This window comes from Rhagoletis pomonella, unplaced genomic scaffold (assembly GCF_013731165.1).
Source record: "Rhagoletis pomonella isolate Grant_MI unplaced genomic scaffold, Rhpom_1.0 Rhpom_scaffold_00006, whole genome shotgun sequence".
Taxonomy (NCBI): domain Eukaryota; kingdom Metazoa; phylum Arthropoda; class Insecta; order Diptera; family Tephritidae; genus Rhagoletis; species Rhagoletis pomonella.
This window is the reverse complement of record NW_023458560.1, coordinates 71,571,797-71,587,770: the sequence shown is the minus strand read 5'-3', so window position 1 is coordinate 71,587,770 and position 15,974 is coordinate 71,571,797. Positions and strand designations below refer to the sequence as shown.

At 35.5% G+C, this 15,974-nt stretch overlaps 1 protein-coding gene across 1 annotated transcript in view; it reads left to right on the top strand.

The window, feature by feature from the left end:
* The window catches only part of LOC118742090 (protein Star-like), a 117,948-nt gene extending 112,587 nt beyond the window's left edge, over window positions 1-5,361 (top strand). The window contains exon 3 of the mRNA XM_036474054.1: window positions 5,093-5,361. Within this exon, the coding sequence (XP_036329947.1) occupies window positions 5,093-5,361 (269 nt within the window). The remainder of the gene's footprint in view (window positions 1-5,092) is intronic.
* Window positions 5,362-15,974: the final 10,613 nt, after the last annotated feature.

Below are 15,974 nucleotides of genomic sequence, written 5' to 3'. Positions count from 1 at the left end.
CGGTCTCTACAACCTGTACTTTACATACATACACCTCCAGCATGTTTAAAAAAAAGTGCCAATGGTGTGTCGGATGTTCCGCCGGTGTTAGTGCCGCGCTGCCGGTTGGCAACAAAGAGTCATCGTCGCCGCCGTCATCGTCGTCGATGAATGAGTTGGACAGGCAACTTTGTTCGTCTTTGCTTGTTATTGCTGTTGTTGCCGCATTGCAATTGCCTTTTGCAAGCTTTGGTAGTTCGGCTGTCTGGCTGATGTGGCACGGTTGTACGTGGGTTTTTTTCCAAAATCTTTGCACTTTTTCTTATTACCTTTTGCTATCCGCAAAATGCGCTTTCCGTTTTCGCGAAACTTTTGCACGGGCCAGCCAGACAATGAAATACGCCACCTTCACTGTAGCCGCTGCTGCTGCTGCTACTGCCGCTGTTGCCAATGCAATTTCGCGAACTCATCGGTGGCTCCTCATACCGTAGCTATGACTCATCCTTGGCGTCGGATGTGGCGGCTATGTACTCAACACTTTTAGTGCATATGCTCCTATATATTCGTAAGGATGTATGTGTGTTTGTACGCGAGCTAACTAACACACGGATACATATCTTTCAAAGTTGCAGGCGTGATGGCGCAATGTTACTGCAGTTGTTGGTTTTTGTTTTGTTGTTGCAGTGATTAACTTGGATTTGTTGTGGATAGTTGCTTTGAGGCAATTTCATTTATTTAATTCGCTAATCGTCTGTGATTGCTTGATTGCAATGCTTGGTAGTCAGAGTTGATAGTTAGTTTTTACCTTTGCATTTTGTTGTTGTTCTTGTGGCGCTTGTTGTTGCTATGTTCCTTAATTTTGAAAAAAGTGTTGCTGCTGTTGTTTGCGTGAATTAGTGCGATATCCGGTCTTGGCGGGCTGACAGATAAACACTTAAAAGCTTCTTCATGACAAACTATTAGAAACAAATTTTCGGGACTCAGGGGGTGGTTGGTATTGCCGGCAGTTTGGAAAAAGGGTGGTCAGAGACCAAACTTTGGCATTCATACGTGGGTGACAGACTCCAAGATGACTTCTCTCCGCCTTATCAGATGTTTGTTTTTATTGTACAGAGGGTCAAAGTATCCTCTTCTATAAATCCGATTGAGGAATAGTCGCAATCAAATTTCTATGCTATGCTATAATTCGTGTTGGGCGCAATTATTCTATAGTGAGACCTTTTGATTCCCTTTCTCCCGCAACCTTTGCTGTAAAATAGTGTCAAGAACTGTGGACATAGTCCAAACTAGTTATTAATCCTGTATAAATCTGATGCTTGTTAAGAAATAAATTTTGTATTGTTTTGTGTCCAAGTGTCCGGTCCGGCTATATATTAGCAAATGTAGTGACAGTTCCATTCTTTGGTGTCTTCGAGCTCGCGCTCTGGTTTAGCGCGCGTTCATTTAGTTGTCAGTTTTTTGTAATACTTTGTGGATCTAAGTTTGAAGATATCCCCTTTCGAAATAATAGATCTTCTCTTTTAACTGACTTCAAAAAAGGGGGAGGTTATCAATTTCTCGGAATATTTTCTTTTTTATGTGCAGTGGCAGTCAAAAATGGATGAATGGTGTTTTGTTTTTTATATTTACAATATTTTTCAAGCTAAAATTTTTTTGATATTTTTATTTATAAAAATATGGTTCATGCTATATAAATCACACTTTCAAACTTTATACAGAACTTAGAAAAATTCCAAAAATTTGTATCTAAATTTCGTGCCTTTTAACCAGAATGTAAAGAAATTTTTTGGGTATGCAGTTAACAAGCTTATAAAATTCTAGTAAAATAACTGCAAGTTTTGAGAGGCTAGAAAATCGCATTAATTTTTAATCGTTTTTTTTTTTCTGACGGCTTTTTCGGTTCGGTTCGGTTTTTTCCAGATTTCTCCAACCGCAATTAGTTTATTTATTTACTTCCTATTTCCAATTAGCACTTAAGCAAAGTTCGCAGCAAAAAAGACACGTTAGGAACACACCCTTTATTTAAACTTCACGGCAAAACTTTTTTTTGCCAACTTTGCACCATTCATTATCAACACATTAACAATTTAAATACTCGTCCGTCGACCATGCTTGTTGAGGCGTGAGGTATGAGAAGGCGTGAGACATTATCCACATACATATAGACGCACTCTAGGCTATAGAAAAAACCATTGCAACAACTAGAAAAACGAACACCACAAAAACTTGTAGTTGGAAGTGAAGTGACAACATTCTTCTGTCGCTTTTGTCTGGTCATCATGGCGTCCGTTTTAATTGCAACGTCCGCTAAGTTTTACAAAGTTCTTGCCTCTGATGCGTAACGCTAAGAGGGTGAGGAAAGTTAGCGGCAACTGTTGGCCAACTCAAGCAATTGACAAGATCACGTTTGTTGTTTTTGTTATTGTCGTATTCCTTTCATTGTACTTGTACTTGCAAATTTGTGTGCTTACGAGTAATTTGCATGTCGTCGCTGGAGTCCACGTCGTTCCTCCCATTCATCCGCGGAAGAGTAGTGCAAAAACAAAAGAAATCCATACATTTAATAAAGCGAAGTTTTGTTGTGAAGAAGACAAAATTCCCACTCGACGTGCTAAATACTTGATAAGACAATGATATTTTTATTTCAAAGGAGAGGGCGTGCTTTACCGCGAAAGCTTGTCATGAATTTCTAGTTGGTAGCAGGCGAATCAACGGCCGAACAGTCGGGTAGACTTCTACAAACTTGGCTTTCTTTTGTGCAAAACCGCCGCTGTTATCTTTTTTGTCGGTTCGTGAGCTATTATTATTGGCTCATCAGAAACCGATTTGCGATATAATTTGTAGATAAGACATTAGTTATTAAAATTATTTATGCTTTGGAGGTGCTGCTTTTGTTTTTGAATAAAAATTTAATTTTCATTAGCTTTGTTCAATTGGACTTGGTTTCTTCACGCTGACTCTCTGTCTTGAATTGATTATCACCAGGGAACGGATTTTATGGAAATTGCCTGTTTTTCTGCTAAAGAGATAGAGTATATTCGATTAAGAATGTCCATGATTTAGCTTTCCCTGATTCCATGTATACACATTTGATGTTGCCTTTTTTTGCCTTTTTTAAGATATTTGCCTTTTTTTGCCTTTTTTAAGATATTTGCCTTTTTTTGCCATTTCTACCTTTAAAAAAGTGATTATAGCATTTACAATTTTTTTTTTTTAAGATTAAAAATTATACACATGCCCATGCGGCTTATAGAAGCGCAGGGACCTCTTGCCAAATTGGTGTTGGAAAAATTCAAAGCCGTTTTCTCAGCTAACGTAGGCCTGAAGACAATAAGGGGTGTGTATAAAATTGTAAAGGGCGAGGAAAACGCCCTTATTCCTGATAATATGAACGTTTCAAACGTTCCATATTTAAATTGGGCTCCATTTGTATCAACTTACGTCGAGCGCTCATTTAGTACATTCAAGGCTTTTCTTCGCGAAAATCGAATGAAAATGCTGCCAGAAAACTTCAAAATGCATCTTGTGGTTCAATGTTACTACAACTATACAGATTAAAGTTTTATGAGTTAGAAACTCGAAAGGATAAAATAGTCAAAGAGTCGAAGTACAAATTTTTCATATAATGAAACTAGTTCATAGTTTTTCTCTTTTTACTTGTAATATAAAAATTTGTAAAATAAATATATTTTTTGATTGTTCTTCGTATTTTCTGTTTTTTTAGGGCCTTATTTTGCTGTTTTGGCAATACCTTTTTGTTTGCCTTTTCCTGCCTTTTTCGCTATTTTGTTTTGCCTTTTTTGCAATACCTAGTGCCTTTTCCTGCCTTTTTCGCTATTTTATTTTGCCTTTTCCAGCCTATTTCGTTACTTTATTTTGCCTTTTTTATAGGTTTTTAGGTCCTAAAAATCCGTTCCCTGATTATCACAGTTTGAAAACTACTTGTGAATTTTAATGATGCGGCATCGAAGTGAACGCCTCGAATGTTTTATTTCTTAAAGCTTCCGTTTTGTGTTACTTCAATTCTCCGGCCGTTTGTATAGTTAGGTGTAGCAGAACGAGTGGCATAGTTACCTGAAATATCGTTTTTATCCCTGAGGAGAGTCCCTATGCCTAAATGCTCAAGTTGGTTTCGACTTCTTCAATTCCGAATTCCTTATTTTAAAGGGCTCGATGTGTTAAAATTAACTGATATTTACCTGGAGGAGACAAGGCAGGCGTTTACAAAATTTTTATTTCAAATACCTTTGGCTTCTAGGCAGGGCCTACCCAAAATCTGTATAAGTTCTATTAAGAAAGAATAAAAGAATACCTTTTTTTATCAAAAGTATAACTGAAGAGCCTGATCTTCCCTCCCTTCCGATCCCTAGTACTTACTGCGTTCTGAGTATAGTCGCTCTGTAATTATGGCACTCGAAGAAGACCAACTGAGCGCACGAAATAGTTTCGGTTCCTCAAAGAAAAAAATAAAAGAAAATATGAAGAGTCCATCCCGGAAACAATTACTGGAGGCAATTGAACAAGTTCTTATTAATACAGTGGAGGAGAGATTTACCAACCTTTGCAGTGTTTTCTGCCACCATACCATGCATGCATATGACAATTTCGGACGGACTATCATGCGAAGAAGGTAAAATGCCTTAAATGCGGCTCTAAGGATGCCAATTTTTTTAACGAATTATTTTCCAAAAAGTTAATGTAGAGACTACGTCAGAAAAGATCTATGTACTTTGGTTCAGCAAATTGGAAGCTCAGAATAACGCAGCATTGCAGTTTTTTCTACTTAATAAATTTTTCATTTGTTAACTTTGCAAGTACTTGCGAGTACACAAGGCAAAATACTCAACTTTCTTCAATGAGCCATATTGAAATGGAATTCTAAATAGTGGATTGGCAATACATTATTTGGTCTATCAGTTACTAGTTACTGCCGCCCAACTATCGATTTCAAGTAAATGTTTGCCTACATAAATTTTGTCCGTCCTCGTTTGGTGGTTTTACTGGACCGATATTGAAATCGAAAGTACTATTTGAAAAATTATTTTTCTGTAGATGACGAAAGTTTTTATGGCCTAAAATTGGTTGGTTTTTCGCATTTTGTTTTGCTTTGAAGTCGTAAACGAATACACAGACTTATTCGAAAACGAAGACGAGTACGAAGAGGAATACGAATACGAATATGATCACGAATACGAAAATAAATATAAAGACCAAGGCAAATGCGAATACGACGACAAACACGATTATGAAGACAAATACGAAAACGAATGTGAAGACAATTACTTAGATGAATTCCACGACAAAGACGAATACGAATACGGAGATGTTTACGAAGACAAAGTCGAATACAAATATAAAGTCGAATGCAAAGATGAAGACTAAAAAGGGTAACAATAAGCTTAAAACAAATTGCGGCAATATTAAAAGAACTAAAAATGAATCAAAGGAAGTTTCACTTTGCCAGCGTGGCACAGGAGCACTCTTTTTTTTTAAGGACAGTTTTTATATTTTCACATTTTGTTTTGCATCGTGCTTTTTTTTTCGCTTTCGTATTTTTTTATTCGCTTTAGTATTTTTTTGTTCGCTTTCGTAGTTTTTTGTTCGCTTTCGTATTTTTTTGTTCGCTTTCGTATTTTTTTGATCGCTTTCGTATTTTTTTGTTCTCTTTCGTATTTTTTTGTTCTCCTTCGTATTTTTTTGTTCTCTTTCGTACTATTTTGTTCCCTTTCGTATTTTTTTGCTCTCTTTCGTATTTTTTTGTTCTCTGTCATATTTTTTTTCTTTTTCGTTTTTTTTTTGGTCGCTTTCGTATTTTTTGTTACCTTCGTATTTTTTTGTTTTGCTCCGTTTTTTTTTGTTTTGCTTCGTGTTCTTCTTATTTTGTTTCGTGTTTTTTTTAATTTTCTTCGTGTTTTTTTATTTTGCTTCGTGTTTTTATACCCGAGCGCACTTGTGCACAAGGGTATATTAATTTTGTTCACATAACGGTTGTTTGTAACAGCCAAAACGAATCGAGATAGATATAGGCAAATGTATACATAAATGATCAGGATGAAAAAAGAAATCGATTAAGCCATGTCTGTCTGTCCGTCCGTCTGTCCGTCTGTCCGTCTGTCCGTGTACACGATAACTCGAGCAAAAATTGAGATATCTCAACGAAATTTGGTATGTAGGTTTCCCTTAATCCAAGGTAGGTTGGTGTTGAAAATGGGCGAAATCGGACTTTAACCACGCCCACTTCCCATATAACGGTAATTTCCAGAAATACGAAAACTGCGATATTTTAGTAACTACTGAAGATAATTCACTCAAAATTGATATTTACAATAATTTTTAGACGAAAAATAAGAATATTATAAATTTTTGGAAAATGGGCGTAGCCGCGCCCACTTATGGTTACATGTGTATATCTTGGTAACCGCTGCCCCAATTTCTTCCAAACTTGGCACAGTTGTTGGCCTTCGCATAACATACCAAATGGCCGAAAATTTTTAAAATCGCTCAATAACCACGCCTATTTCCCATATAACGGTAATTTTCAGAAATATGAAAACTGCAATATTTTAGTAACTACTGGAAATTATTCACTCAAAATTGATATTTATAATAAGTTTTAGACGAAAAATAAGAATATTATAAATTCTTGGAAAATGGGCGTAGCCACGCCCACTTATGGTTACATGTGTATATCTTGGTAACCGCTACACCAATTTCTTCCAAACTTGGCACAGTTGTTGGCCTTGGTACAGCATAAAAAACCGCCGAAACTTTTTAAAATCGGACAATAACCACGCCCACATCCCATATAACGGTAATTTAGAGAAATACAAAATCTTCGATAAATCATTAAATATTGAAGCTCATTTTTTCAAAATTGATGGTTGCAACAATTCTTTACCAAGAAATGCGTTTATGGTAAAATTTTGGAAAATGGGAGTGGCACCGCCCACTTATGATCACATATAAGTATACCGGTAACCGTTCTACCAATTTGTACCAAACTCGGTATGGTTATTGTACTTGCCACGTGTAAGCAAAACGTTGAAAATTATTGAAATCGGACTAATATAACGGCCGATTCTCATATAACGGTAAATTTAAGAATTGCTTGAAACTTCAATATTTCGAAATTGAAGGACGCTAATTTACTCAAAATTGTTACAACTCGGCTTACCATCTAGCGGAAGGTTTCGGAAGGGTGAAAAAACATATATTTAATACTTGCGCCGGGTATTTAATGTTCGGCTCCGCCCGAACTTAGCCTTTCTTACTTGTTTATTTTGCTTCGTGTCGCTGCTAGTAATTTTTATCCCTCAAAAGTCACTTTTTTAAACGTGCCTGTAGAGCTAAACCGAAGAAACGTATGCAACAATATTTCTCTAATACATCGATAAATTGGTTACGTCACTTCTTACTTCTTATCTTCCCGCCCCAGCTTCGGCTTCTAAATAATTTAAGTCTAATAGAAGCAATAAATACAGAATACTACTTATCTTCCCCAAAAATATTTTCCTCTTATTCATTTTAGTATAAACAACGAAAATCGTACGATAAATTTGGTATCTTGCCAGCCAGTAAATTTTGACGCATTTCTAATTAAACGTTTTGGAAAATAATCGCCTTACATTAACTATTATTTATGAAGTCAATTAATAAAGTGACACTTAAAACGGAAAGGAACAAATAAAAATGAAGCGCCAGCCAAATTTTTATTTGGAATTCCTTTTGTACGATTAAATCGTAAAAATTAACTTCATCAATTTCTTCAATCAATCCCAATGAGACGTTGTTATATTCGTGTGTTTTGTATCATATCTCCACTTAAATAGTTTACCTATTTCTCAATATAAATAGTACAAACGTATATCGTCTGCCATTAATTTGCCTATTTTAAATTATCTTATCAAAGTGACCGAACGCCAGCCATGTCGCAGCTTATTCGTCGTTCACTTGCATGACGGCCCCGCCTCTAGGCTCGCACCTTGCCGTTCATAAATTAATTTCAGCTAGAAATATCAACATTATTATTACATACAGACATCTTGTTTGTGGGTTGTGGGTGTGTGGCTGGCTATAAATGCCACATGTACTTATATCTATACAACGAATGCGCTGCATTTATGGGCGAGACGAGCCAAGACACACATAGATGTAGAAGACAAAACGGATGGCTGGCAAAAGCAGCAACGGTGTCTATGTCTGTCGAAAACATTTTTAAAGCCATACCAGACAAATTGATCGCATCCAGACGACAGACGAAGAGCCATTGATTTTTTGACGAAAATATTGTTGAATAAAATATTCGAATTAGAAAAGTTTTTTCTCAATTGTTTTTCTTTGAAGTCTTGGGAACATGCGATATTGTTGTGTTGCTACGGCGTCAACTTTGCTTTCTACTGAAAAACATTTGTGTTGAAAAACAAAATAACAACGTCACTGTTGTCGGTTGTGCTGGTAGCTGAAATTATTTTTTTATTCAAGCTATTGAAATATGTAGACCAGGAGAAACACTTTATGAGGTTGACTTTTTGACAACTAGTTTGCAGTTAATTGGAGGTGACGAAGGTTACGAAAGGATGTACTTTATCTACATTCTCTGGGAAACAGTTTATGAGGATTGCCGGAAATCAAAAATCTCCATGTTAATTTTGAGCCATACGCTATACTGGCACCCGGACATTGCGTGCGTGTTTTAGATAAATCTTCTTAAACTAGTCTTAAATCGTCCGTTAATAAATTGGGTGTAAGAGAGGGAGAAGAACTGCGAACTAGAATATCCTTTGTATCCCTATCCCGTAAAACCCAAGGTGTACTATCAACTTCCCTAATGAATGCTCTCGGCACTTTCTCTAATCGTTCTCTCACCTTCTACCTTAGAGAAGCACATTAGATCGAATCGCTTTCTAATCGTTCTAAGATGAATAGGATTTTCATATGCCCTAGGCTATGTAGGTAGGCTCATTTCTTTTACATACCTAGTCTGGAGTTTTGAATGGTATTTTTTCCGAGGCAAATCTTCTCACCCATTAAATTAAGCAAAAAACATTTTTTTTAAATCAAATAACCTCGAAAAACTTGTTTTACAAATATTTGCCCATGCAATTCTTTCGGGTCTGCTTCCCTTGTAAAGGATTTCCCCTGTAGGAGGATTTGGTTGCAGTATACTCAAGAAAAAGAAGAACTCAAACTAGACCTACTATCACTCTGGCAAATATGCCCAGATTCTTGATCTTCACACCTTTTTCTTGCCAATGACATCCTAGACAAAATCAAATGGAATCACGGCAAAGATGACAAGGTAATAAGGTTACCATTACCTTACCTGCTCTTAATAGCAAAACTCCATGATCACGTTTCTCTTCCATGTAGGGTATATGTGCAACTGAAGAAATTAAAATCTTCTGGCATGTTTTTTTCTTCATTTGCCTGCCTATTTTATGTGCCTGCTGCCGCTGCCAACGCCTTCTTTCACTATACATGCATAAGTGTATTCATGGCCAGCTGGGGAGCTGCTTAATAAAATTATTTAAATGATAAATTCTTCTACTAATTTGTCTCGTTGAAAAGACATAAGCATTCTACATTAGTGACACACAAATACACCAACCAGCTCATATGCAGGCACGCCCAAAAGGAGTACTACGTATGTACTATGTATGTATTAAACTCCTGCGCAATTCCATCTAAAGGGCCTAACAAGACATCCGATCGCCGCGCAAATACTTTCCCTCCTTTACTCATCGTTTGGGTCAAGTGTGAGTAAGCATAAACCAGTTTCTGCAAGCGTACGTAAACTACCGATCAATAGCAAGACGCGTAGAGTATTTACTTTGCCTTCCGCAACTACTGCGAGTAAAAGGTATTTGACAGTAGAGTACTCTACTGGTAGTACTTGAGTATTTTCGAAGAAAACATACATTTGTGGCAAGAATGATAGAAGAATTTTCTGGATCGCGCATTTGTGGTATCTGAAAAAAACTAAGGACAGGAATGTAATGGAGCGATGAAGAGAGCGACGAGCAAAACGTACTTTCAACTAAAATGCTGATATAAATACCTAAGTACATATGTATGTATGTGCATAGATACATACATATGTGCATAGATACGTATGTGCATAGATACATACATATGTGCATAGATACCTATGTGCATAGATACGTATGTGTATAGATACATATATATGTAAGTGTCCGCATATATTTTTTCTCGTCACTTGTTCTGTCGCTTCACTGCAGCAAAACCAAGTTGTGGGGAAAACCCTGACAATATGCGTACAATTGAAACCATGGGTTCATATTAAATATATTTATGTATGCATGGACATATGTACATATGTTAAAATGTAGGTTCGATTTAAAAAAATCGGATGAAGTTTTTCTTTCGCCATTCATACACCTCTAATTTTAGTATTTATTAAAAAAACTCAATGAAATTCAAAAACTCTATCTTGCATTTGGGTTTACTCAATATCAATAGGTAGGTTCAGAAGGCGCAGCAGTTGAGCGCAACCGTTGCTAAACAAAAATCAGTGATCGTTATGCGTCTTTTGAACGACTTCATACATTAGCTGTCAAATTCAACTCTCAAAGGTACACACCAACATGTTGTCTCAAATGATCAGAAAAATATTACGATCATCTAACACGCAACTATTCAGTTGATCAGAAGTACGCAACAACGCGTTCAGAAGGTGCAATCGCACCAGTTACTGAGCTGTTTCGCCTTCTGAACGTGCCAAATGAAAATTCGTTTCTCTTGAAATCAAGTTATATGGCTGCGTATGTATGTACATATGTATGTATGTACATATTCCGAAATTTTTTTTATTTGTAAAGGCTCTCAAGAAAAACTAAAAATTCATATAAAATTACGCACAATAAATGGAAAATAAATTTTCTTCTATAAAAAATTTCTTAAATCAGTATGCAGCTCTTAAGAAAAAAATGCTCCTACATCTCGTCGCTACCATGTCCAACTATCGAATGTGAAAATCGGCACTTTTCAAAATTTTGATTTGCCACTAATAATTTTATTTCGTATAGCAGCATTGCTTAAGTTATTGTTTTTGACAACTTATTTGTTAGTTAATGACTGCAAATAGTTTTATAGAAAATTAGAGACGAGAAATAATACTTTCATAAAATTTAAGTACATACATAGATTTAAAAAGCTGCTTGAATACAAAAGTTTTATGAAAATGTCACATTAAACAACTGTCTAAATCTACGTTATTTTGTATAAATAAGGCCGTAAACATTTCCTTACATCGTCAATTTCCATATTCTATTTTTACTCTTTCAATTTCACTGACCAGCGCTGAAAACGATATCAACTAGTAGGCTAACAACCAGAATTGAAATTTAATACGCAAGTACTTACCGTACTACAAATATACAGAGAGTAGATTTGCTACTCCCTTTTGGCAGCAGCAAATATCTCTCGTACGCGATGAGGGAAAGTAGAGTACGTACTTTGGTGGAGTAATATAGCAAGTACGTCAAGTATTTACTCTCTCAACGCCAAGTAGTGTATGTATGCGGAAAAAGAGTAACAATGTGTTGGGAGTAGAGTACAATGCAAGGAGTACTTATTGAACGAAATGCGGCAAATACACTTGCGCTGGACTCTAGTATGTATATGAAAGTCAAACGGCGGGTACTAGGCTACGAATTAGTTCCCATAAAATTTGTCTGCAGCTTCAAATGTCTTCATGGTCGCGTTGCTGCGTTTAGCTATTCGATTGCTGGTTTTTTTTTACCTTTTGCTGGCCTATGTTTAAATAATATCTATGCGTGTATGTATGTATGTAAATATGCATATGCTTCTAATGTCTGGGAGGCGGCCTAAATGTGTCTTTTTGTGGACGCACGGTGCTTGTCGCCCGCCATTCATGATTCATAAATTTTAGTTTTTTTCTTGCTTTGCTTCTACACTTTCTGCCCCGTTTTATTTTCTTTTTTAGCCCTCCGAGTAGAGTAGTTTTCGTAGTGTTTCGGTTGTTGTTGCTGCTGCGTTGGGTGAGAATGTGGCTGAAAAATATTTTGAATTATATTTTCTTCTTTTATTTGTGCGTACGTACGTACATATGTATGCCATTCTGCTCTTGCTTGTTTTTATGGTTGTTAGTCATGATTGCATGTTGTTGGTCTCCATGATGTGGCAGTTGTTATTGTTTTGATATATGCGTGCGAGCGCTTGATATTTGACAATATTTATGCAATCCTTCGTTAGGTGGTTGCAGTCACGTTCTAAATATTTTTTTTTGTTTTCACTATGAATTTGAAGGGGGGAACAAATTGAGATGATTTTCATTTTGCTAAGTGTGCGTGAGAAAATTCAGAGCGATCGATTTGTTAGCAGTTTTCCTGATTTCTCGAATGCAAAACATTCGATTGCGTGCCCAATATTTGCATTACAAGCAAGTAAGTATGTATTAGCGGTCAGCGTTTCATGCATCTCCCGGCAAGGAAGTCAGCATGACTCAGGCCGCTTGACAGCGCTTGGAATTAGGCATAGGCACGGGACTAAATATTCAATTTCGATCTCGCCTATCCCGAAATTATATTTTTAAGTCCCGAACCCGCCCATCCCGATGTTTTTCGGAACCGTACCGCAAAAGTTCAAATTTTTTCAAATTAATTTTAAATAATACAAAAAAATAAATAAAAAAAATGAAACAAACACCTCATACAACGATTTTAAGGAAGATTTCTTTTTAATTTGCGGGTTCTATAGGGAGTGTCGCGAAAGAATTTTAGTCCCGTCCCGTCCCCAACATTTTTAAGACCTTCCCGATACCGCCCATCCCAATCCCGAAATGAGTACCCTGTGTCCCGCGTGTCCAGATATCCCGCGTCCATCTCTACTTGGAATGCTTGCCTCGATTTCTTGCTGCTTACTTTCTTTCGTTCGCTTCCTAAGCTCACTAAGTACATACCTGTTTTTCCACTTCCCCAACACCGAATGGTGTATTCTCTAATTCTCGTTCACTTCGTTTTAAGTTGTTTCTTGTCACTCCAGTTTGTTTTTATTTTGAGCTTTGTGGCGACACTACCTTTCTTCCTCTGCGCAACCTAACCGTTAGCCACTGCTGGTAGTTGTTTCTAGTGTACCCAATTTCGACTTTATCTTCTTGTCAATCTATCCGTCAACTTGATTACAATGCGCGCATTTCAGTACTTTCAGTTTACTTACTTACGCGCGTACTTATCTTTGAATGTATTTTTTCACTATTAAAGCGGCGTGAATGTCTGAAGTGTAGCGCATTTAGCCAGCAGTGACTGAACTGCACCGTAAACTTACCGAAATGTTGTAAAAATTGGAAATAAAAACAAATAAAAAACAGAGCAAAACAATGACACTTTAGCGTGTAAAGTTTGTACTTGTGAAACGTTCATTCAAGCATTTTTAATGTCTTCACCCATTTTTTACGCTGCTGCTAAATGCACGGTGGGCCGAAAGAATTAAAGTTTGAGTAAACATATTTTCTTTGTCATATCCGTAGACGACTATGACGACAGTGAGAAAACGAGTGTAGGACTATCTGCCAGTTCAGGGTAATGATTACATTCTTTTAAATTGTTGAAATCCGGGAACCTTATTAGAAAATTATATGTTTTTATTCATCTGAAATAGGATCCCAAACAACTACATAGCTTGTGTTCACAAAATCCTAGTCAAAATATGTATGTATGTGTCGGACTTATAATATGCAACAAAATTCAAAATGACATTTTTTTGCAAATAAACATAGTTAGTTTATTTATTTTTAATAATTTTCATTTCAAATATACATCAGTCTATAACAGAAACCACATAAAAGATTGCACAAAGTTCACGAAAATTATTCAAACTTCAAAAAACGTGCATAAAAAATTACATTTTATTTAGAGTTTTTAAAAAAGTTTCAAGTATGCAGTTTTGTAGCCCATTAAGTATAATGAAGTGCAGTTTTCAAGTCACTAAAAATTACCGTTGATTTTTTAGATTTTTTTTGGTTGAGTGTGTTGCTAATTTTCTTCCATATAAAAATAAATTTTGTTCATACGGTATATGGAAGAAAATATAAAAGACCCTCGACAAAAAAAATGTTTAAAAAATCATCTGTAATTTTTAGTGACGTGAAACTTGCCGATGATTGTTTATCTAGAGAAGTGGTTTTCCTCTAGCATAGACATTTATTGGAAGGTAGGGAGACGTTGGATGATGAACGTGGAGGAAGCCAAATTTGAAGTCGGAGCAAATAATTAGAGGCACGTATAATCTCGTTGAATGGCCAGAATCTGTCTTAACTAAGCAGGAATGAAATCCCACCCCGCCTATATACCTTATCCTCTGTCCAGGCCTGAGTTCTTGAAAAAATTGGTTTTAGATTTTCCGGCCACCCACAATTCCATTCCATTCCATTCACCTAATTTAGCTGCCTATTATTTCTGTATTTGCTGAAAATTTAAATTGAAGTTAGAAGTACGTTTTTTATGACTTTCCGAGCTTTCAAGTAAAACGTATATGAGCAAATCTCACGAGTTGTTAAATTTTTCGACAAAAATGTTGTTTTGGTCCAAAATTGTGGCACACTTATCTTAGACCATGCATTATCTTCAGTTTTGCATAAAGAACAAGATTCCATCGCGAAATTGTATTTAAATGAAAACTTAATAATTAGACACTAAAAAAAAAAGTCAAAATAACAATTTATATAACCGTAGTTTTGTATACAACGTATACGCGGCGTAGCACCATACACAGTCAGCTAACACGTTTACTCGCACGCCTTAACTTAAAAGTCATATTTAAAAGCAATTAAATATTCGCGTGAAATATTTTTCTACAGTATTTTTCACGAATATACATATACATATATTAATTTCTTCATGTATGTAACAATTTCAGAATAAATTTCGAGAATGCCAATAAAAAGAGTAAAAATGGAATTTTAGTTTCTCAAATCATAGTCATCTTTTATTCAATGTATTTTTTTCATTTTTGAGTCTACTCTAGATTGGTTCATTTTGGCAAGAACATTTTCACTGTTTAATGTTGACATTTTGAGGTATCTTAAACTTCTAAAATGAAAAAAAAGATTAAATTTCAAAAATTACAAAATAGCTGTGACTGATATTCTGCATGCTGCAATTTATTTTATTTGATGGCCCACTCTTGAAACTTCACAGATGTTTTGTATTTGATGCAAACTTTCATCGCCTATAATATGAACATTTTATTTGAAAACTTCCCAAAGTTATTGAAGAAAACCATTATTGATTTCTTCGATTGACAGTGAACAAATTAGTAATTTCGCTACCTTTTCGCCTAAATAAACGTTTTAAGGCTAAAATTGTTCAAATTTTTGATTTGTTTTTTATTGTACTTGTTTCTGGAACTCCATTGACAGAAATTGATTCGATAAGATTGCTTAAGCGGTTTTTTTTCTGCCATGAGAAGGGAGTGACACTAAGAAAAACAACTCGTGAGATTTGCTCATATAACTTAAATGGAAAGAAATAACTCCATTTCTTCATTTTTTAATGGCCACTAACAAAAGCTTTTCTTAAATTTTTTTTTTATTACTTTGTTCTTTTCGGTATTTTTTTTTTTTAATTAAATGACGTTATCTTATAGTCAAAAAATCTATGAAATCTAAATAAGGTTTGTATCTGTATTACTTAGCAGAGCTGTGTAAGTGTGAAATCATTTTCAATTTTAAATCAACAATTTTTTTCTATCCAGTTTTCATTACTTATTCTTCGCTTACGATTGAGGTTTAAAATTTTTGAATTTTCCATTCTCTCAAAGCAGTTACGAATTCACACATCAACATATTCATAGCAAGATTGAAAAAACCAATGCCCAATCAAAAAAAGGTTTAACACTGAATGAGTATTGAAAAGGCTGCAATCTTTTATGTGTGTGCATTCTTTAACTCAGTACCAATCATTAGTTCAAAGACACCCTGGTAAATAACTTTTTGATAAAAAGGAAGATTTTTGACA